The following is a 23,655-nucleotide window of genomic DNA, read 5'->3' as shown; positions in this document are numbered from 1 at the left end:
CCTTCCCTGGTGGGGCAGTGGTTTACAGCACATTATGCAGCACAAGTTCCATCCCTGCCATATGGCATGGCAGACCACTCCTGTCTCACCCGCTGCTCCCTTCACCAGTTTACTTTGTCCATCTGCCTGTTATGCTCCTCTGTCTCTGATGAATCACCTCACTCTCACCCCCCCACAACACACACACACACCTCTGGACTATACCCCAGTTCTTGTGTACATAAATAAATAAACCTTTAAAAACTAAAATTCAGGCAGTGATAACCCACAGGAGGCAGGTTTGAGTGAATGGGAGAAAAACAGTCGGCTGGATAAACAGTATGATAATTTTCAGTATTGCCAAGAAGAATGGAAGGAAACTCCCAATGTTTAAGAATCTTGCTTTTTGAAATAAGATTACATTTGTGTTTGTCTTCTTCTGGTGCATTTTCCAAAATGCATCAAAATTTCTGGCATTTTGAATGGACCCACTGTTATTTTGTTCATATAAGAGAAATTTTTAGGCCTCATGGTTGTAGTTTTTCTAGAACACAATGTGAATAATTCTTTGAACAGCTCAAGAAACTTTTATACTGGTTATCTTAAATTACTAACCTAAAGTAAAATTATCCAAGACTTAAACCTGTTATTAACTATTTTAAAAAACAGAACGGCATCCTACCAAATCAGTCGTAGCACATCTCACAGAGGGAGAGAGTAACCCTAGTGGGCTAAGTTTCATAGGAGTAGTTTATAGAACAAACGTGTGTTTTAAACAGTTTACTTAGAATGAAACTGTTTTGTATCAGGAATCTTGCTAACAAAAACAATGCCCTTTGCAATAGAACCACACTGAAAACATTTTTAGCATGCATGTAAGTATGTAAAATGACTCTTATACTCAAATATTAGGTAAATAATTTAATGATAGAGCTCTAGAATTTCTTTAAGCAATATTTCAAGTTACTATATTTTTGTCTAGAGTACATATCTCAAATGGTACAAATTGTACCTAAATAGTGAACCATGAATTAAGCCAACAGAATGAAAGTCTCCTGACTTAGATTTCCACCCCTGACTCCCACCCACTCACAACTTGCCTGACAGTTTCTACTGAAGATATTTAAATCTCTAAAGGATAACATGAGAAGGTTACGGCCAGCAGCTCTAACTTAGACAAGCACACAGGCGTGCCACGGGGGACCATGACAATGAAGCAGGTCACTTCTTGCTGGAAGCCGGTTCAACTGCACATTTCGTTTCCTTCCAGGCCTGTTCAGATGAAGCACCACTCAGTAGCAACTGGCCATTTAAGTATGGAGAGAAAAGTAAGGTAGTGAAATGGTTTTCCTTTAAGAAAAAAACAAATGGAAGACCAGCTGTTGCTCTGGAGCATGTCTGCATGAGAGCCACGACCCTCCGGAAAGGTCTGCAGCAGCCCCGTCATCAGCATCCCATCCTCCTGAGTGTCCTGCTTCTGGCTATGACACCAGTCACCATTGAGTCTTCATGGAGAACAGGAAGCTTCGGGGGACTACGGATTTCATGCAGGGTTTACATCCTGCGGACAGAGACAAACAGTGTTGCCCAGACTACTATTAAATGTTGCTAGCCAGCCTGCCGTCAGCCTTCCAGGCTGCTTAAGAACACTTTTAATTGAGCGTGCCCTTGCTGGTTTGGAGCAGCACAGAAAGATGAGGCTGGCTTTAGGGGTGACATACTGGACCCTCTCATACCAGATGGCTGAAGAACAACTCCACATCTCCAAGACTGTGAGCCTCAATGAATTTAGTCGGTGTTGTTGTTAGGCACAGTTTATAAAATTAGTTATATAGTCACACCCATATAACAATCATCACTAAAATTCGCTGACTGCCAATATCAAATGAAAAAGCTCCCACATTGTAAAAGCATGGCAAGGAATATGGATCCTGAGACAAACTTCAGCATAGTCAGTCCTGAGATCACTCTCTGCAAGGCGCAAGCACCAATTCCTGCCTAGGGAAGGGGACTGGCCTGCTTTGCGCAGGGGCACTGTCACACCAGCTGGACAAGGGTTTCTCCTGGCTTTGGCACTCAGGGTATTCACCGAGCAAAACAGCACAGACCTCTCCGCTCAGTCCCTTCCTCAATCTAAAGCCCAGAAGAGGGGAAGCTCTTGGAAGAAAAAAGGCACAGATGAAGGCTGTGCCACTTCCAAAGACCTGGTGCTCAAAGCCGTCCCCTGTGTGTCAGGAGTGGGGGACAGGATCCACTACTGAACAAATGGAACTATTTTCATACTAGAACATCTTGGGAAAATCCAGTATGGCTACTCTGGTACATAAGAAAATGGGAGCCACATCAGTATATAGTATATTCGCCTCTTTAAAATCTAGATGGATATTTTAGTTTCCAAGCACCACAAGAAAACTTTTAAAAAATATTAACCACTTAGTATAGTGCGCTTAATAAGTAGATTTTAAGAGACACCCACAGCTAGAACAGGTGAAGCAATTATTTAAAACTATGAATGTGGTTATCTTGGGGTTTTTCTGGCACAATTTGAGGTTAAATATAAAACCAGATTGTGATTCACTCTGCATAAGCAAACTGCATGGACACATCCAGGTTTATATAAAATCCCTGACAGAACTATAATTAGCCTTTTAGATTAGGTAGCGCAAGGCCAGTGGCCCTGCCTGAATACATCCAGGACAGGAGCAGCAGCTTTTGTATTTCAGTACAATTATGGGCTCGAATTATGTATGTAAAATAGAGGTCCTTCTTTAAAGTTTAAGATTTAGGATAGGAGAAAGGAAAACAAAAATTCCCATGAAATCAAAAATTCCACATTGGTCTTGTAGTCCTTGAGACCCTGACATGAATTGTAGTCCTCAGATGCCTGTTGGGATCCAGGCTCGCCAGATGCTTCAGTACGCTTCGAACTGGCTCATCATCAACTTCCTGCTGTATTCATAGGCCAAGAACAGTGCCCCATTGGCAGGGAATGCACGAATCATAGTAGGTTTCAGTCCAGAATATAAGGCTGTTATTCCTGGAAGACAAAATGGTGGTGACAGGCTATTCCTTGCTGGGAGATACTCCCCAAACTGTGTAACTGGTGTGTTTAGACTTACAAGTCCAGACAATATATTGAAAACCAACAAGGCATGGAAGACTGACTTCCAGGTTTCCCTACACTAATGAAACTAAGAAGATCAATGGAAACCAGGAAAGAACCATCTCTCCCAGCAAAGCTGGTGGACAAATTGGCAACAAACACCAATTCCGTGTTTGGTCAACTCTGGTAAATGGATGGGACAGAGCTCAACCTCACAAAGTAGACAGAAGGCAGAAGGCCCAAAGGGCATGAGGTCAGTGGGATGAGTGCTAGCGTGGAAGTCAGAGCTTGTTTCTAGGAGAGCAGATCCTTGAGTAATGTCATTTCATTGTAATGTTGACAAGAAAAAAGTTGATTCCTAGCTTAGGCTGCTGTCTGTAACACATTCGGCATATGTTCTCTGGGTACTTCAGTTCATGCCCCACACAACATGGTCCATATTAGGACACAGGCATGTCCCTACTGGCCCTGACTGGACAGTGGGTGTGTGATGCACAATGCAGTAGAAGGATGTCCAGTCCAGGACAGGCTCCTGCTTTGTGTCCTGGGCTACAGGACTCCAACCACTCACAAGTCTACAAGTCTGAACTGGAATAAGTAGCTTGGGTAATGAAAGAATAAATGCAAAATACTGTTTAAAACTGGAAGTAGTATTTGGGGTCTTTTTTCTTTTTAATATTTACTTTATTTATGCATACAAGAGCTGGGGTGGCCAGAGATGCAGGGGTAAGTGGGGGCAGGTGAGAGGATTCACCAGAGACAGTGGGGAGCAGAAAGGGCAGACCTACTGAAATGTACTGCTAAGGGGAGCAGCGGGTGGGTCAGGAGAGCTCTGCCACACCATGTGGGTCACCTCCCTGGCTGGGAATCGAGTTCAGGTTACAATGGCTGGCAATAGCTTGACAGCACTGAGACTTAACCCCTGCACCAGCGAGGCCTTGTTTGGGGTCTTTATTCAAAAGTTTAGTGATATTTTTGGAGCCCAATATATGGCACAGGAGCTTAACTCTTGTTTATATCAATTAGTCTATGGTAAAATTGTTTCTGTTAAGTTATTTCACTTAAAATTGAAGTTTCCAAGAACTTATCAATGACATTAAAGAAGATCTACTATATAAACACTGCTCAGGATTGTTACGATAATCAAATGAGATAAGGGAGGTATAAGTAATTTGCAAAAGCATGACATGCTAAGTGAATTCAAAGGGGCATTACTGTGGGTAACATATGTGTATGTTTTATTTAGGATACAATTTTTATATACTGTTGCTGCATGCTCTTTCTTTTAAAATCAAGACAGAGAAATTCTGATGTCTGGTTTTAGAATGTGTAATAGTGCTAGGACAGGTCTTTGCCCACTAGTAGTATAAAATTGGCTTTATATAAACACTACATAGATCTTTATCCTCTTGCATAATTCTAAAAGTTGATAGCAGATCATCTTCAGAAACTGCTTTGGGCACTTCTAACTGCAGAAGTCTTTGCATTTAGGATGCTGTCCATCCTTACAATTATCTTTTAAATCTGTTTTTATTTTCTAACAAAGCAAGTGGTGTGATTATAAAAACATACTTGCTCAGGTAAAATCCCTATCTTAAAAGTTCCCACTATTTAGAATTAAAAACCCTGCCCCAAGCATTGGGATAAGAACTTTAACCATTTCTAAGAATAATAAAAGTAATCCAAGAGGTTGGGAAACAGAAATCCACCAGTGTGGGCTGATAGACTGTACCAGAAAAAGGCCATGAGGCAGGAGGAGGGCATTTGACCAAGCTGACGGGCCAGCCAGGAAACGATCACACTCTCCACACCTCCTGCTTTGCAACTCACCTTCACTTCTCAAAACACTTATAAAGGTTCCAATAAATCCCGCCTGTTTTCCAGACATGGAAAGAACTTGAATTCTGGATTTGATACAATCCACTGGGTATACAGCAAGCCAGAGGCAGATTCCACCGACTCCACCACTTAACATCAAAGGGACAGGACCTAGAGAAGAAAAGTGGCGAACAGTGTTTTGTTTCAAAATGGCTGATGTGAGATGTTTCCCGAGGCCAGGATAGCAGTAGCTCAGGTAGGTGCAAATAAAGATGCTAATGCTGTGGAGGACGGTTCTCTGAAGCCATCAAAGCTCTAAGGGCATAAGGTTCCATTTGAGAGTCTGGGTCAACCCCTCATCACAGCAGGAACCCTGTGAAGGCCTGTGTTTAAGCTGGTCACTGTGGCAGGCACCCTGGCCTTCCTGCCTCATCCAGAGGCCTGGCTGACACAGAACCGCAGGCCTCCAACATGTCAGTGCCCTTAAGAATAGGAGCCACTAAAATACAGGCTGCATTGTCCCCCCTTTCTCATTCCAAAATATTAACATTCCAATGCCCCACAACCCTGACTGTTGCTTTATCATGACAAATTTAAAGTTGTTTTATTAAATACAACAGGTAAGCTAGGAAACTTGACTAACCCCAAAGAGACCCAATACACTGAAGGGAGATTTTTTTTTTTTAAGTAATCACTCATATGAGTCATTGATATGATTGTGTCAAGCAGCTAAACAGGATAAGATAGACAGACAGACAGACAGACAAACTGCTCCCAAATAGATAGATAGATAGATAAACTGCTCATAGATTGATAGATAGATAGATAGATAGATAGATAGATAGATAGATAGATAGATAGATAGATAGACAGATAGATAGATAGATAGATAGACAGACAGACAGACAGACAGACAGACAGACAGACAGAGATAGGTAGATAGATAAACAGCTCCCAAAACAACATCAAGATTTATTTCCAAATTTTAAGCTTATTACAAAATGACTTATAGATTATTTCCCACAGGGAAAGAAATTTATATGTTTTTTTTTCTTCTCTAAAATGTACCTAAAGCCAATTAACAAACGTTATTTCAGGAAAGAAACCCGAAATACAGTACTTCAGTACCCGACCCAAGGAAATTCAACCGCATTCCAGTTAGCAGAGACCCTGTGGGCGGATCCCCACCAGGGGGCGCTCAGCACCACTGTCCGCGGCAACCAGAAGAAAGGGCCATCACCAAAGCACCGGCTGCCCATGGGGACACATTTACCTAGTTCATCTTTTGGTCTCCCTGATGCAAAGAATGATCTGCTCAGTTCATATCCACCAAAGAAAAAGAAATACCCTGGAACTTCTCGAAGTAAAGTACTTGACAGTCCGTGGTAGAAGCCCAAGGGGCCATCTTTGCTAAGGATACTCCTCACGACAGACCAAACTGTACTGGGTGGAGACAGGGAGAGAGACAGTTACTGCATAAAGCAAGCAGGGAAGAAAGGAGACGACGATATACCCAATGAGCAGACCTGATTACGCAAGGAAACAGCGATCCTGTAAATAGAGGAACCAGAATTCTATTAAAAGTCTTATGTGGGAAGGAAATATCTTTAAAAACACAATAAGTATTTCATAACAAGGACAGAATTCATGTTATCAAATATACTTTTCTAAAACGCTAATACTCAATTTTTACATAGTAAGTGAAAGTACAATTACAGTAAGGAGCTGACTAAACTCAGTAAGGATAAGACGGTACTGTCCTGCTCAGCCCCTTACCTCCTAATTTCTATCTCATCAGCTTTTTTTGTGATGTGCTTTGAGGGAATTTGTTCCTATGTTTTTGGGTTTACTTTGCTTTGCATTAATGGAGGGAAATGGACCAGGGATTATATGTTACTTGAAGGCAAGACAAAAGAAATTCTAAAAATGAGCTAGAGCCCTTGTGCAGCAGGAAGTACCAAGAATTTAGTTCTCCAGAGTAAGTAAGAATTCCTATTTTAAGCAGATGAGTGCCCTGCAACCGCCTGAATCCTCTACTTGATGGTGTGAGCTAGGACAGCCTTTATCCCTCAGAAGAACAGTGCCAACCATCACAGATTCAATACCGGCCCTTTTGCCTCACTCGGTTCTCGGAGTGCAGATGGTCTGGCTGGAATCAATGAAGGTTCAAGTCCCAAGGTAAAAACTCATCTGCTCCTAGCAATGATCTTTCTTCTGAGGTTTCAGAAGGCTCCCTCAAGCATTACTCACTGGCCAGGTCCTCCTGGCCACATGATCTCACGCTACAATGTGAAGGTAACAAAATAAGGTGATTCCGCCCAGCACAATTAGCTCCCTGCAAATACAAGACCTAAGCCCAAACTGCCGGTGTGGGCACTGCTAGCCCCAAAATAGTTAGCCAGTAGTTACTCTTGTCTAAATCCTTTGGAGCTTAACAAATACTTTAAAAATTTCAAACTACTTCCAAGGGACATGAGGACAATTTTTTATTAATTTTCTGTTAATGCTCTATTTCTTATCTCGGTACAGGTTACAAAGGATACTCATTTTTTGACTATTTATAGAATTGAACACTTAACGATTTCTGTGTACACAGTTTAAGACTTAAACTTTTGGACCTCTACGTTATATGTAATAGATTTAAATTGACTGTAATATATCTCAAGGGTGCAGAAAATAGAGTGTATTACAAATCCCATCCTCACTGGGAGAACACTGGTAACTCTGAAAATGGTCAGTTTATACATTGGGTTTTCCCAGCAGATTAATACACAGCAACACCCACCATGAGAATATCAGTTAAGCAGATATTCAAATAAGCAAGTTTTTTAAGGTTAATAAGAATAAATTACATTTCAACTGAAATAAGTTATATATTACATATACACCCTCAGAGGGTATATACTGAAAAGAGAGTGGATCACTGAAGACTAGGTATATTTATGAGATCTTTGATAATTGTTTTCAGAAGTTGAGCCCTTTGTGAATACACCTGAGGATTAGAAATGTGGGTAAAGGAAGTTATCACAGGATTTGGGGGGAATCACCCTGCCCTGTGAAAGCTGGGAGCGAACTCCAAACATTCATCTCAGAATCCAACCCGGCACTTGTGAAGACTCAGCTCTCAGGGCTCCAAAGCGCTCTGCTGTGCGCCTTCCCATGGAGTGCAGGCGACGCTTTCTACAGTCAGCAAGTCAGAGGGGTCTCAGTTCCTGGCTCCCCCACTCCTGGGGTTATGTTGTATCTGCCTCCAGGGTCCTGTGAGGTGGGGTGGTAAGTCCGACTATCACAGTTCATTCAAAAGCTTAACTCTACTGGGAGGGAAAGATACTCTAGAAACTAGTCTGTTTATCTGCTCCCGATTTCAGTATAATACAGAATTTTAAAATCCCTCAGTATCTCAAGGCAACAGAGACCTACAGTGTGTGCCTGAGCGATGCTTACTTGTGGCTCTTGGCTATCTTTCCTGAGGCCTCCATCTCATACATGGTCTGCAGCCGGCACTTGACCAGCTCGGTGGGGCACAGCACCAGCGCAGCAAAGGCAGAGGCGAAGGACCCAGCGGCAGCGTTCTGCAGGTCACTGGAAGGACAAGCACAGAAGACCAATGACCCACCCAGTTATTCATTCAGCACCCACCAAGCTAAAAAACCCAGGTGGTCAGGGAGAGTGAGGAGGACAGCAGAGAAGGATTTCTGATTTCCCAGCAGGAACTGGTGCCACTTTCACTGGGCCCTGTGAGCCTGTGAGTAATACCCCAATTTCCATATGAGGGACATGACACTTAGAGATGATATGTAATGTGTCCTGAGTCACGCAGACACCGAGTGGCAATCCTGGAACTTAATACCCGGCAATACCAGGTCTGCCAGTCTCACGTCCATGTTTGTTAGTTACAGTGCTTTAAGCTGAATGAGTGTCACTCCATCCCCAAATTCCATGTTGAAGCCTTAACCCCTAATGTGGTGGTATTTGAGGGAGGCACACTTTGGGAGGTAATTAACTTAGCTGAGGTCAGGAATGTAGAGTCCTCTTGATGGGTTAACACCCTGATAAGGAACTAGAGGGCCTCCCTGGTGGCCTAGGGGTTAAGGATTAGTGCTGTCCCCCCTAAGGCCTGAATTGGATCCTCAGCCAGGGAGTTGACCCACATATGACATAGCAGACCTCCTCTGTCTCACCTGCTGCTCCCCACAGCATTGTATTTCAGTAGCTCTACCTTTTCTGTTATCCACTCTGTCTCTGGTGAATCACCTCCCCGCACCCCCACCCCCGTACCTCTGGCTTACACCCCAGTTCTTCTATGCAAAAATTCAAAAAAGAGAGAGAAACTAGAAAGCCAGCCTTCTCTCTCCACCAGGTGAGAACAAGCAGGTTGCACCTCCGCAAACCGGAAAGAGGGTCCCCACGAGACCAAATCAACTAGCACCTCTGACTTAGCCATGACTGTGGAAAACAAGTATCTGTCGTTTATGTCACCCAGTCAATGATATATTATTATAGCAGCCTGAACTTAGACTCGGAGTGATATGCAAACCACACCGATCCAGAAAAACATGGAAGAATGAACTTGCCAATGACTCTGCCTGCAAACACTAACTATGAATATTTTCTTGTATGTGCAAGTAAGCTTTAAATAAAACTAGGTTCTGAGGCTATCTTTGTGTGTCCTAAACCAACCTTGAACAACCAGACATGGAAAACAACTGTCACAGAGAAAACCCGGCATAAACTTTTTTTTTTTTTTTTTAAAGATTTATTTATTTGTACATATAGAACTGGGGTACAGGCCAGAGGCTCAGGGGCGGTGAGAGGCTTCACCAGAGACAGAGTGGGGAGCAGAACAGGCAGATCGATGAAGTACACTGCTGAGGGGAGCAGCGGGCGGGTCAGGAGAGGTCTGCCGCGCCATGTGGTCACCTCCAGGGCAGGCGGGAATCGAACTCATGCGGAAGTGGCTTTAGCTTCTTAGTGCTGTGCTTTAACCCGCTGCACCACCAGGGAGGGCCCCCGGCATAAACTTTTAACCAGAAAGTCACTCAACACAAAGACTTCCCAGCTCAGTTCAACTGATGATTCCTGGACCTCAGTGACCTTTTGGGTGCAAGGAGGTTGTGGTGGTGCTTCAGGACAGGGTGAAGCCGGCGTGTGTCAGCAAGCACAATGGTCTTAGGTCAAATGGCTAAACCAGACTAAATCTGAACAGAGCAGTGGGTACACACAGACACAAGAACAGAAGCTGTCAGCTCTTCCCCCATGGGCATAGCACCAAGCACCACAGTCACCAGCAGATATACCTGCAGGCCAGAAAGAGTCCAAGAAGTGGGGGAAAGTCCGAGCAACAAAGCCAAGAGACATCTTGGAGATCAGGGGTTAAAAAAGATCCTTTCTGAGAGCTGGATGTTCCTAGTGGTAGGAAGAGTTATGCATATAACCTAGATTTTTGAATTTTTAGTATCTTGTTCTGCATATTACTTTTGTAGACATAATAAACCACTACTGGCAAACTATGAAAGGTTTTTCCCAAAGTGAGAAAAAAGAAAAGATCCTTTCTGGCCCTCCCTGCTGGCAGTGGGTTAAAGCACAGCACTAAGAAGTTTAAGCCACTTCAGCATGAGTTTAATACCCACCCCAGAGGTGATCCACGTGGCACAGCAGACCTCTTCCAACCTGCCCGCTGCTCCCCTCACCAGTGTACTTCATCAATTGGCCTGTTCTGCTCCCCACTCTGTCTCTAGTGAAGCTTCTCACCCACCCTGCACCTCTGGCCTATACCCCATCTCTGTATGCATAAATAAATAAACCTTTATTTTAAAAAAAGAAAAAATCCTTTCTGAAGTGTAAGTTGCCATGGGAACACCACTGGCTGTAGGGTGGACACCTCCCAGCAGCATACTGGCTCTGTGACACACATTAAATCTTGCTGTCACTGTACAACCAGAGCAGTTCAAAGGTGTCCCAAAGCCCCTGGATGGTGAACCCCCTGCTGAGTGCTCTGGGAAAAACCTGATAGAGCAACCATATTCAGGGTGACATTAGGACTAAAGGTACAATAAATGAACTGTTACACAAACCCACGTCAAACACCAGTTATAAAATCAAGGACGCTTCTGTTGTGGCTTCACTCTGGGGGCCTGGCCCCTGGGCTGAGGCGGATGGAAGACAGGTGCCAAGGGCCAAGGGGACTCTTTCACACGCAGTTCTCATGGCACACAGATTTGCAGTGAGGTTTTCTAGTGGGAGGAAGACGCTGCTTGCAGTCTGGACTTCCCTGTGAGCTTAGAGAATCAAACACCTACTCATTATCAGAGGACAACCAGAATCACAACTGTACTTGCACCACACTTCTCACTCCGAACCTACTTAGCTCATTGGCCAAAGCCAAAGCCTAGAATGGTTTCTGCCATCTCCCAGCCAGCTCACAGATCTATACTTGGACTCCCTCGGGAACTTTCTGGTAATCTGCTGACAGACAAGTCAACTGGGGTCAATAACCAGAGTTTGCCAGGTTTGCTGGAACAAAGGTGGCATCAATAAACACAGACGTCGACCCGATCTGAGGTGTAGTAATGGCTCGGACACCTGACCAAGGACCTGGCACGTTGGTATGTGGCAAATCAGATCTGCGGTGGACTTTGGCTTTCTAATAAATCCTTTCATCTACCAGTGACCAAATGAAGTACATAGGCTCTTGCCTGTGCTGTAACATAGCCATTTGGAGCTGGAACTGAAACAGCAATAGGTGGAGAAAGGGGTTTTGTCAGGCCAACCGTCACCGTTTCAACAAGCGTACGTAACACGCCTGCTGTGCAAGGCCCTATCCAGCCAAAGGTCAAAGGAGAACACTACTCGGGGTGCAAAGCCAGGACAGACAGATATTGATTGGATTATTGCCGAAATTCACAACAGGTCCTCATAAGCAGTTCTTTGCTCTCACCGTTTCGGCTTATTATTCTTTTCTCTAGAGAGGACCCCTGCAGAACACCCAGAGCCCTGACTGTGACCTTGTGGAAAGGCTCCTGGGCGGGGCTGAGTCACTGGTTTGAGTACCAGTTCTCTGGGTCAGCAACCTGGTGATCCCACAGTGGTGGGTATGTGCACCCCACCACCCCATCTATCAAAAACAGCTCATAGCAGCTGCTTTGCCTCTCACAGGACTAGGTAAGAACTAACAATCACAGCCTACAGGTCAGAACTTTGTAACTCTAGGGTAGCAAAATGTGACAAGCAACACTGTCGCACAGGATGAAAAAGCAGCCCTCAGGACTTCCCTGGTGGCACAACTGGTTAGGAAGCAGCACTGCAAGCTGGCCGCAGCTGCTTCAGTGAGAGTTCTATCCCCAGCCCGGGAACATGATCCGCATGGCTTGGCAGACCTTTCCTGACCCACCTGCCTGCTGCTCCCCTCAGCAGTGTACTTCGTTGATCTGTCTGTTCTGCTCCCCACTCTGTCTGTTGATCCTCTCACCGCCCCTGCACCTCTGGCCAGTACCCAAGTTCAGGGGTATGCACAAATAAATACATCAAAAAAAAAAAAAATAAGTTCTATCCATTGAGACAGATTTCCTTCCTATAAAAAGCCATGTCACTAGAACTCTAGGCGCCTCCAGAGAACACTTCTGCACAAAAGAAACCTAACAGCAAGCTCACTAATAGGAGCCCTCCCTGCCGGGGCCCCCCAGAATTCCTCACCAGGCTAGGAGCCAGTTGCAACAGGCTTTCAGATTTCTACCAAAACAACCAGTAGGGCTGCCCTTTGCTACCGTGCAGCCGACATATTAATTATCAATGACTTATAAATCAACTTTGGTGGTGGGCGTGGTGTGAAAACATATATTTGTAGTGGTTTGAACCTATAACTGGCAGATAAAATGATATAAACTAACTTTACCTCAATAGGTATAATAGGAAACAACTTCAAAATAAAACATAAAAAAAAAAAATCAGTGTTCAAAGGAAGGATAGCTAAACGTGCCAAAAGTTTCCTAACTGCTTCTAGTCTCTGTGTAAAAATGCCCAAGGAAGACGGAGAATGTCAGAGCCTAAGGGTTGGGGCAAATTTGACTAAAACAATAGTAGATTTACCTGCATCTTCTCCGAAGCTTCTAATCCTTCCCCAAATCACAAGCTTCTCCTTAAATCTATGTGGGTCATGCAACCTCTTTCAATACTCTGTACTTGCTCATAAAAAGACCCCAAAGTTTAGGTCACAAGTGGAAACTGTGGTTCTAGCCCAGCACTATAAAGGAAGGAGCACTATCTCTAGCATTTGTAAAGCATTCTCCTGAAGAATACTGATGTCCTCTGCAGTGCTATTTACAATAACTAAGAGATGGAAACAACCTAAATGCCCCCAAATAGAGGAGGGGACAAAAAGATGTGGCATATATATGCAAAGGAATACTAATCAGCAGTCAAAAAAGAAAACCTAATGCCATTTGCAGCAACATGGATGGAACTGGAAGGAACTATGCTCAGTGAAATAAGCCAGAAGGAAAAGGAAAAATATTGTATGGTCTCAATGATGGGGGGATATAAGGAAACTGACCAAAGGATCAGGAAAAAGTAAAATTTGCAGGCAAACCCTGCTGAAGGATACAGCAAGGGAGGGCAAGAGAAAGGGGTCAAACAGGGCAGGGAAGAGCACAAGGGACTAGGATGATAGCTACAGGTGCCAGAGGGGTGGGAAAATAATGGGACTATACTCAAGAGGAGAAATCAAATAGTGCACAAAAATGCATAACTGTAAGAAAATTTAAAAATAAAATAGTATACATGCTGAAAAAAAAAGAATACTATTGCCTCAGATCCGCTGTCCACAATGGACCCAGGGCAGTTCTTTGGTCTAACAGTGTATCTTCTATGTTTTATATGAAGAAGGAACAATATTTTTCCTTTTCCATACAATTTCATAATTAGAGAGTTATTTTTAAAAGTGTCATAAAAACATTAAAGTTTCATAAAGCATGATGAAAATCTTGTCTTAGCTCTCCCTGGTGGAACTATGGGTTAGCACGCAGCACTGCAAGCTGGCCGCAGTCACCTCAGTACGAGTTCGATCCCCAGCCCTGGAGGTGACCATATGGCGCAGCAGACTTTGACACAAGCTATGCAACCTCTATCGACTGACATATTCCAGATAGAGACAGAAGTGCTCTGAAAAATCAGACTTTCCATGCTAACTTATGTTATGACCTCCCTTTTTTGTATAATCATAATATCAAAATATTCTGAGCAACCTTCAGTTTACACTTGGATTGCCTCAGCCTCATAAGGCGCTACCTGGCCCAGACAAGCAAGCACTGCACCAAAGTGAGAAATTCCTCTTGAAGTCAAAAGTGACCTTACAATTGGCTGACTGATAAAAACAATTGGCTGTTACTGTAATGTCAATATTGAGGCAATACTGAAACTTACTCTTTTACTGCCTGGATGGAGGAAAACCCAAATCTCATCACTCTACTATCTCATATAACATTCTATTCAGTTTCTAAAGAACCACTCAAACTTTCTGCTATCTTGTCTTTAGATATGGAAATTCACCCGAGTCACCTCTTCAGCTCACCTCTTCAGCGCTAATCAGGTTTTCTATCATCTAGACTTCAAGGAAATTTACTTAAACTTTCTAACAAGTTTTTCAAAGAACTTTACTGTAATTTGATTTACAAGAAATTTCCTCTTCCTGTCCCCAATTTACTTTACCCCCTAGGATGTCTCAATGAGAATGAAAGCCATTAAGTAGTAGATAAGGTTTAAGGGACTTTATTTTTGTTAATCTTCACTGTGGTAAATATAGTAATATTAGTCTTAAACTTTGTGAATCTCTATACCTGTTTTAACCTTGATAGACTGATTTTAAAAATGTTATAATCTCAACTAAAGGTCAAAAGGACCCCAGACTATTCTTAGAAAAAAGGTGATTGTGATCTCAGCCCATTTCATATGCTAATGTCATCCCTCTGCCTGCTTGAAATGTATAAAATAAACCTCTGCTAAAGGCAGAGCAGGAAGACTTGCACCCAATTCTTTTGTCTTCCTGGAGCCCGCTTCCCTTTTTTCCCCTTTTTCCAGGAATCTCTGCTCGCTGACGCCGCTCCCACCTTGAGACCCTGCCTATTCTGCCTCCCAATAGTCCGTGATGGGGACAAAGAGTGTACGACAAGACCTCTCCTGTCTCACTGCTCCCCTCAGCAGTGTACTTCATCAGTTGGCCTGTTCTGCTCTCCAGTCTGTCTCTAGTGAATCCTCTCACCACCACTACACCTCTGGCCTGTACCCCAGTTCTTTATGCATAAATATATCTTTATAAAAAACAAAAGAGAGAGAGAGAGAGAGAATCTTGTCTACATCATATGCTTTTGAGCAAGCCAGAAATGTGGTGTTCTCACCTAAGTTTTGCCTGCTTGTCCAATCCAACCACTTTGCGCACCACCTGCTGGCAGAAGCCATAGCACATGAAGAGGACAGAGTTCTCGGCGATGTTGGCGATCAGCGCTGGACTGGTGCCCTTGTAGAAGCCTCGGAAGCCCACCTGGGAGTAGGTCTTCAGGCAGCAGTCGGTGAGGCCACGGTACAGATCCGGGAATGTCTGCATCTTCACCTTCATTGTGTCGAAGGGCTGCCCGGTCAGCACACATGCTGTGCCCCCTGCAACCAGGAAGGAATTGTGGTCCAGCTCAGCCTGCAGCTGTGTCTGAGAGCAGCTGTGGTTACCCATGAGCATGAGGTAGGGGCCACCCACCCCAGGCCTCTCTCTGCTGCAGTTCATTTTGACCATATCCCCCCCAAGCCTTCCAGCCAAGTTTGAAGAACTTGTAGGGTCCCCCAATGCACCCTGCAACAGTCCTTCCTGAAGATGTCACACCTGCTAAGGGAGACAGATCTGTGTTCAGCAATCAGAGCCACAGGGGGCAAATGTGTGTGGAGGATGAACAATGGAGCCCAAGGAACCCCAGCCTGGAGCGAGGAACCCGGCCTGGAGCCTGGCACTTCTGTGACAGACACCACAGAGAAGTGATATAACTTCTGAACCTCAGTTCTTTACCCACACCCACCTCAGCGGGTTAGCATGAGAACTAAGCAAAAATGGACAAAGGCTTAGCATAGCGCCTGCTACATAAGTGATTAGTCACAGCAGTGACTGTGTGGGACAGAAGCCACCCAAAAGGGAGGAGAGTGCTTCAGCCCTCCGCGCCTAGTGCCCAGTGGTGCTGGGACAGTCATGGAGATAACACAGCAATAGGCAACAGAAAGTGAAAACAGTCTGGCTAATTAGTCCCTGAAGAGATCATTTCTGACTCCATGGAAAAACTTCTCATCTGGACCCTATCAATTTATGAGTTACATTCAGGTAGGGAACAGAGTGAAACTTACCTTCACTTAGCATAAATCCTGTATTTATATATTTTTATACTATAGTAGGATTATTAAATACAGCAAAATTTAAATGACAGTAGACTACTTCAATAAACATTCCAGATATAGAGAAAAGACTGAGCTGGAACCATCCTACACTGTCCCAGGCCCTGGGCTGAAGTTGCCTCTGGTTAATGCTTCCCATAAGCCTGAGACCTCTGTCCTCGCTTATTCAAGAAACTCACACTGAGTGAGATTATTAAAGCCTCATCAAAACTGAAAAGAAAGCTTACATAAAATACTTAAATGCAATTCCAAAACTGACATGATATTCCAATATATATAGTTACTCCAACTAAGTTGTGGAAAGTAGCTATAAAAAAACATTCATTCAGCAATGGGTAGGGGCACATAAAGAAACATTACCAAAAATTGGTCTCTTCTTTTAAGCAACCACAGGCACAATCTCTGGGGACCTATCACTTACTGCCCATGACTCCTAGAAAGGCCTGACACATCTTTGCTTTGCTTGCCAAATGATATCTGATTCTGAATGAATGAAATGTTGTTTAATGAGATATTTCTATAATTAAGAGTTACACTCTCTGGGCCGTCACTGGGGTTAAAGCTCAGCATTATGAAACTCTCTGCAGCCACTACAGCACAAGTTCGATCCCTGGCCAGGGAAGTGACCCACATGGCACAGCAGACCTCTCCTGTCTTGCCCACTGCTCCTAGCAGTGGACTTCAGTCAATCCGCTTGTTCTGTTGCCCAATCTGTCTCTCGTCAATCCTCTCACCGCCCCCCCCCACACACACACTTCTGGCCTGTACCCCAGTTCGTAAATAAATAAATAAATGTTACATTCTCTCTAGTACTGTAGTACTGATGGGCTAAAATAAAGTAACATTCTAGTTATTAAAATCATTAATCACTCCAAAAGAGGTGATGGTAGATTTTTATAGGCGGTACCTAATTGCTGCCGATACAGTTAGGCCAAATAATTCTGAGCATTGTTATTTCAACTGCTTCCAAAGTTTAAGGAAATCACTCACCTGAGCAGTTCAGACTTCATAGGTTACAATAAGCATATATGTAACCGTTACATTTCCAACAGGGAGTGGGTAGGAAACTAACCCATTTTCAAGTGCTAGCCACCACTCTCCCCTTTGGTCCATGGAGGTAAACATACTTCCCATGTAATTTCTCACACACACCAACATCCACCACTGAGCCTCACAGCCAGCAGGTCCTCAAACCCCATCAGAGCCAGGGAGCTGAGGATAAATGCTTCTCTGCTCGCTTCCAGCTCAGTCTCTGCTCAAAGGTCTCGAGAAGAGACAGTGGGCAGCGTCTGCACCCTTCCCCAGAAGCTCCCCGCCGCCACCAGGAGCGCACTCAGACCTAGCCCACTCCCGCGCTTGGCCAAGTGTGTTGCGGATTTTGGTTCCTAACACAGCCAGTGACAAGGAACTGAAGAAGCCTATAGAGGCAGGGATGGTGTAGGCGGCAAAGGACCGCTTACAGGGAGGAGGAGGGAGAGGAGGGCGAGGGAGGGGTGAGAGAGCAGACATTCAACGAAGGGTGGGGTCCACTCTGCCCACCCACAGAGGTAAGAACCTCCATGACCCCTGGAGGCGGTCACTTCTCTTAACAGCTGGAAGAGGCACATCATCCATCTTCAAGTATCATCAAAAGATGTTTTCTGTATGTTTTGGATCCTGGCGTGTGAGAAAATAAATTTTAATGATCTAAACTTCCAACAAGTTAAGCTAAGTATACTGCAACAGAACAGTAAAACTAAGGAGTACTTCATCGTTGAGTTACTACGTCTTTTTATTTTTAAGATTTATTTTCATTTATTTATGCATTGAAGAACTGTGATGTAGGGCAGAGGTGGGGAGTGGGGGAGGGAGAAAGAAGGGTGCGGGGTGTGAGGATTCACCAGAGCCAGAGTGGGAGCAGAGCGGCAGATCAAGGGACAGGGGAGCAGCTCCCTGGCAGGGGATTAAACTCACCTACAGAGGCTGGTGATAGCCTGAAAGAGCTGAGACTTCAACCCCTGATCACCAGGGAGGCTCCCTGAGTTACTACATCTTAAAATGCAATTGAACTTTTGAGATCGTTTGAGAATCAAGAGAATCATGTGGATCACTTCAGTAATTCACAATTACCTAACTCACTTCAAGTCCACCTTCAACCCTGCTGCCGGGGGCTCCCTCCATTCCTGGAACCTCCCTGCAGCAGTGCTGAGAGACAGTGACCACTTCTCAGCACTGAGAGCAAAGGAGCCCTCTGAAGCTGTCTGCTGGAGAGGCTATTTCAAAGGAAAAGGAAGATACAGAAGAACACATATGCACTACATCCCCGTTCCTCCGACCACGGCTTGCTCTACTGCACAGTAACCACCCTCAGGGTTGAGGTCCTCTGCTTCCAGCAAAACAATCATCTACTGTAACCGTTTCCCTTTGCAGAGAGCTGCAAAGGTCAACGCTCCCACCCCAGCCCACCTCTAGGGATTCTGTGGTAATAAAACAAGACAACTACCGAACTAGACAGGTGCCAGGTAGCCCAGCGTGTCTTTACACCAACTAACTGTGCAACTTAAAAGTCCACTCTCGGGTGATTTGGTGATGGGAAACCCAAGGAGATTGTTACTGAGGTGGGAAAATGTGCAAAAATATGTAAAAATAAACTATTATAATTTTTTTTTAAAAAAGAGGAAGTTGACAATCAATTTCTGCCAATAACTTTAAGCCATGAGTACGATCAATTATGGGCTTTTCAAATTTTACTGATACTGTTCCATTACGGATTGTGTTGCATTTCTTAATGCAGTGCTCCTCCTTGGAATAAATATAATGGAACATTTTAAAGAATTCCACTCTCTCTCTTCTCTCTTTTGTGTAGACAATGAGCAACAGACCCCATGCTCTCTAAAGGCTCTATTAGTGCCACCATTTGAAGGCTGAGGCCCCTCCAAAGCTTTGTTTGTGTTCCATGTGCCTCCCAGTAAAGGGGGTTCTTGGGTCACTAATAGGAACCTCCTCTGTCCAGTCCCCTAGGAAGCCCCTGCACAGGCTCAGACCCCTCCTGCAAAGGGGTCCGTGGTCCTCAGAGATAGACAACCCACAGTGGCACTACATCAGTGAGGGTGACCCTGTGTTACCCACGTAGGAAAAAACACCTGCCAACTGCTTACCAGGAAAATGAAAAGGGCCCAACACATATCAATGTGATTACAAAGCACCAGGAAATGCCTCACATACCAGATTTCCAGCAAGATTATTGCAATTTGTATCTTTAAAATTCACTGTACATTATATATATGGTGCCTAAATACCTGCCCACACATAAGTGTCTTTCTAGGGAAAGAGGAGCATTTTAGTTCCATCACAATAGATCCTGCATCTTTGATAGACAGACAGAAGGATGTACAAGGCCGAAGGCCGAGGGCCTCTCATGTTCAGGGTCTCCCTCCTGCAGGCACAAACACTGAGTCCAGCAGCAAGAACCCACAAATGGCTCCACTGTTGCTATGTCAGCGTCTCCAGAGTGTGGGTGGGAAGGCAGGGGACAGAGCAGCAGGCCTGGGGTCCAGCGTGATTCCACAGCAGGGCAAGGGGCTGCCCAAAGACACCCAGGAAGCAAGAGCCAGGGGGGAGGGAGCACATGGCCCTGGGTCCCCTGCTCCCGGGAAGGACACACCTTGTGGTCTCTAACCTGGGAGCCAGGGCCCGGTCCTCAGGGCTTATCAGGCGGGGCTGTAAAGTGCAGGCTAGCAGCCCTCATTAGCTTCCCACCGACCTTTGGCTCTAGGGAAAATACTTTGTTCTCTGTCTACGACTTCTTTTTCACACTTAAGAGAAGGGCAGGATAGCCCTCTGGTTGCATTTATGTGTTGACCAGCAGATTCAGTGGGTAACAGGGCAGAGAGCTCACCCTTCAGACTCTCCCCTGCAGGGAGCAGGGGTTTCAAAGTCAATGCAGGAAGGTAGAGCAGAATTTTCTTCTAGAAAACATGAGCATTCCAGCACTCCTCAAGCCCTTAAACACAGGTAGCAAGGCACTTCCACCATGCACTTCTCATTCAGGCCAAGGACAGGAATGCTAAGAGCAGCCTGTATGTCACAAGCACTGCCAAGAGCACCTACTTGTGCCCAGTGGGGTCTCATCTTCCCTAGGACTGATCCCCTAGACTCAGGTCAGCCCACAGTTCCTGGCAAGTCCTAAGAGTTCTCCTTTCCCTGCAGGGATTGAAGACAGTCCAATGTGTGTCACTTTACCAGAGGCATTTCCAAAGAATGCCTCTTTTTTTCTGTCCCAGTAACTAGGAGCTCCCTGAAGAGACAGCGCGGTATCACTGCACTATAAGCAATGGCATCCACATCACTTGCACATCTCTGCCATGTGACAAGGGACAAGTGATTGCAGCTCTAAGCTGAGATTTCCAGCTACAAATATTTCCACCTTGCATCTGAACTCATTAAAATCTTAATATCATGGGAACTACTCTGCCCTGCTCAGAACACATTACACTTGGATGAAATGGATTCATTCCAAGGTTAAAGCAAATGGCTTGTGGGATGTCAAAGGTAATTTTTTCACACTTTTTCACTTAACCTTGCTTACAGAAGGCAGCTGAGGAAGAGAGGGCTGGGTTTTCTTGGGGGTTACCTGCAGCCCCTGCAGTGAGGTCGATGGCAGCTTGGATGGCAGGGTTGGACTTCATGTTTCCCCCACTCCTCTGCTGGGCTCTGGAAGGTGACGCTCTGGTGCTTAAGATGAACACCTCATATCCCTGGAAGGAAGAAGGCAAGAGTTGACCATTAACTGAGCTCCTGCAGCTTCCCTTTCTCTAGGCTGCAACCTAGTTATTGCACCTACACTTCTGGGAGTGAGAAACAGGTTCTACTTTGCTCCAGAGGAAGGGCCCAGTGTCCATGCAGCTTAGTGAGTAATCCCTGCCTACCACCTCTCCCAGAAAGAGCTCGCAACACAAAAAGCTTCCTCCAACATTAATGCTACAGCCACTGGTAGGGGGGTTGGGAGGAGGCACCTCAGCCAACCTTTTTGAAAATCTTAGGAAAGAATGCCAAATAAGTGAGGCAACTGCAAACATCCCCAGCCACTTCCAACTAATTTTCAGAGGTCTACACTGAACTGTCAGTCTAGTAAGTTCAGTTCTAAATTCAGTGAGCAGCCTTCACCAAGTTCCTAAAAGGAGGTCACAAAACAATAGGCCCAGAAAAGAACAGGCAGATCAGGAGCTCTGGCGGGGGAACCCAGGCCTGCATCTAAGTGCCACTCTGCCACCAAGGTGGCTCCTCAGGCTCCTAAGGTTAGGGGTTACTGCACAAGGTGGATTCTAAGAGTATTATAATACAAAGGCAATTCCAGATGATCTCAATGAAATGACGTGATGATGAACTGGGAAACAGTCTCAGAATAACTACACAGCACAGCTCCAAATGTTCCTGTCTCCATGGTCCCTCTACAAATGTGCACATGAGTCACCGGAGAACCTTGTTAAAATGCAGGTTCTGATAGAAAGGCTTCAGGTGGGACTAGAGATACTGCTTTTCTTGACCTGCTCCCAGAAGAGGCCTACAACCAGACCACCAGGCAGCCAGACTCTGAGCAGTAACACCTTGTGCACTGAGTCCCAAATCTGCTTGGTAAGGATCCCCTGGGGAACTTCTTCAATTCACAAATGACCAGTCCTCTCTCTGTTTTTCCTCTCTCTCTCTGATATCTTGATTCAATGTTTGGTCTGGAGCCTAATAAGTTTGGGAAAACTAGTCTACTTCTCTTTGTTTAGACAAAAATTAACTATTGCTGATTAGAAAACGAAAAGGTGACTCGCTAACAGAGAAGACTAAAATTACCAACTCAGCAAACAATTCTTTATGGTTTTCAAACTTTGTGACTTGTCTGTAACAAGGACCAATTTTTAGCCTTCATCATTCTAAAGGTCTCTGTGATCCCAGTCATGCCACCTCTCGGTGCTGGGGGTGAGAGGGAATTGGCCCCCAGGCTCAGAGGTGAGCCTACATATCACCCTACATATCAGCAGAAAATTATTTTCGCCTCCAGGAAGATTTTTAACCACTGGAAGCCTTCTGTCAATGATCAGATACCAAGAATCTCCCACTCTTTACAAAAAGATTTAAAAATTTCTTTAGACCAGCAACAACAGATGCATACTAAGTTAGTCCCTGATTTTTGGTTAGTGCTAGGACTGGAGAGGTATATTAATTATTAAAGTTGATAAGGTGGTAGCCACCAGCTATCAGAGAGAAAGACATTGGGGTTGTAATCCAATCTCCTTTCTCAGATGGAAAGAAGGTCAGTCAGTAGTGAGAAAGGATTCACGTCTTGTCTTTGGGATAGGTGTTCCCAGTAATTCCAGAGTATTCCAGCCAACCTGCTGGGGAAGAAAAACACCCAAGCTTGCATTTTAGAGGAAAAACTCACGCGTGCACGCGCGCGCACACACACACACACAAGGACAGGAGTCACACAGGGCACTTTTCAATGTGACCTTTTCTGTGCTCTGGTTTCTCTTGGTGTGGAAATTTCCTCCTTAGAAGAAAAGACAGGCAGGGCAGAGAGTACCGTGTCATCCATGTGAATTAACCCCTTTAGGTAAGCCAAGCTTAAACCTATTATTATATCCTACAAATAACTACTTATACATCATTAAGATAGAAAACCGTGATGGGGACAGATGAACTCCGGTGTGGGCAACTAAATATTGGCTTGGCGAGGATGTATGACTTGCAGGAAGGGAGATGATCAGCAGGAGTTAAAACTGACTTGTGAGTCTTCTGTACCTCTTGGGATAGGGAAAAACGGGAATCCTCCTTGTCCCTTAACCCCTTTCCCTACACCAAGTTAAGACTTCTAGAGAGACAAACAGCGCCCAACGATCCATCTTTCTATTAAGGGACAATCCTAAGAAGTCGCGCTCTCTACCAAAATAACACGAAAGGAAGGAAGGGAAAGATTTCAGCTGCAGGCTAAGGCTGGCAGGGTGGAGGTTACAAGGGAGGGGACTTAGGGCGCTGGGTGCAAACCAGTCCCCCGTGCCACTCCGCAGCTGTCTGGGCGCTCCACCTCCAGGGTCTCGGGATGCTAGTGCGCACCCGACACAGCTCAGAGCCACGATCTCCAACTTTCAGTTCCCGGCGCTAAACGTTCGCCCACCGTGCCACAGCCACCTGCAAGAGTCTCCATTCATCAGCGCCTCGCCCTCCCCAGGCGGACCCGAAGGCCAGCTGACTCCACGAAGGTGCAACGGAGGGGAAAAGCTTTCAGCAGGTGACCGCTGCAGGAGGGAGGCCGCGGAGCCCGAGGGTCCCGCGCGTCCCCGGGCAGCGCCCGGGACAGGGGCGCC

The 23,655-nt window shown here is 45.1% G+C and overlaps 1 protein-coding gene across 2 annotated transcripts; it reads right to left on the bottom strand.

Annotated features, from left to right (window-relative positions):
- Positions 1–925: 925 nt before the first annotated feature.
- On the bottom strand, positions 926–23,499 carry SLC25A15 (solute carrier family 25 (mitochondrial carrier; ornithine transporter) member 15). 2 transcript variants are annotated; one of them, XM_012723121.1, is made up of 8 exons: positions 23,480–23,499; positions 20,934–21,057; positions 15,432–15,547; positions 15,289–15,332; positions 8,345–8,482; positions 6,174–6,343; positions 4,913–5,071; positions 926–3,016 (listed from the first exon to the last, which is right to left on the bottom strand). In XM_012723121.1, the coding sequence occupies exons 2-8, from the start codon at positions 20,986–20,988 to the stop codon at positions 2,892–2,894; spliced, it is 807 nt and encodes a 268-aa protein (XP_012578575.1). In that variant the 5' UTR covers positions 20,989–21,057; positions 23,480–23,499; the 3' UTR covers positions 926–2,891. The 2 variants fall into 2 exon arrangements, with proteins under 2 accessions (XP_012578575.1, XP_004680286.1); XM_004680229.2 differs by having other exon boundaries at positions 2,737–3,016; positions 15,289–15,547.
- Positions 23,500–23,655: the final 156 nt, after the last annotated feature.

This window comes from Condylura cristata, unplaced genomic scaffold, assembly GCF_000260355.1.
Source record: "Condylura cristata isolate star-nosed mole 26May11 unplaced genomic scaffold, ConCri1.0 scaffold00010, whole genome shotgun sequence".
Classification (NCBI taxonomy): Eukaryota; Metazoa; Chordata; class Mammalia; order Eulipotyphla; family Talpidae; genus Condylura; species Condylura cristata.
The sequence above is the reverse complement of the archived record's forward strand: the minus strand, read 5'-3'. Positions and strand labels throughout refer to the sequence as shown.

Bases quoted from the DNA above. Each gene is read 5' to 3' on its own strand.
- SLC25A15 (XM_004680229.2), bottom strand. From the start codon at position 20,988: ATGAAGTCCAACCCTGCCATCCAAGCTGCCATCGACCTCACTGCAGGG. The intron at 8,483-15,288 runs GTGAGAACACCA...TTGTCCTTCCAG, and splicing joins GACAAGCAGGCAAAACTTAG to TGACCTGCAGAACGCTGCCG. The intron at 6,344-8,344 runs GTAAGCATCGCT...GTCTCCACCCAG, and splicing joins AAGATAGCCAAGAGCCACAA to TACAGTTTGGTCTGTCGTGA.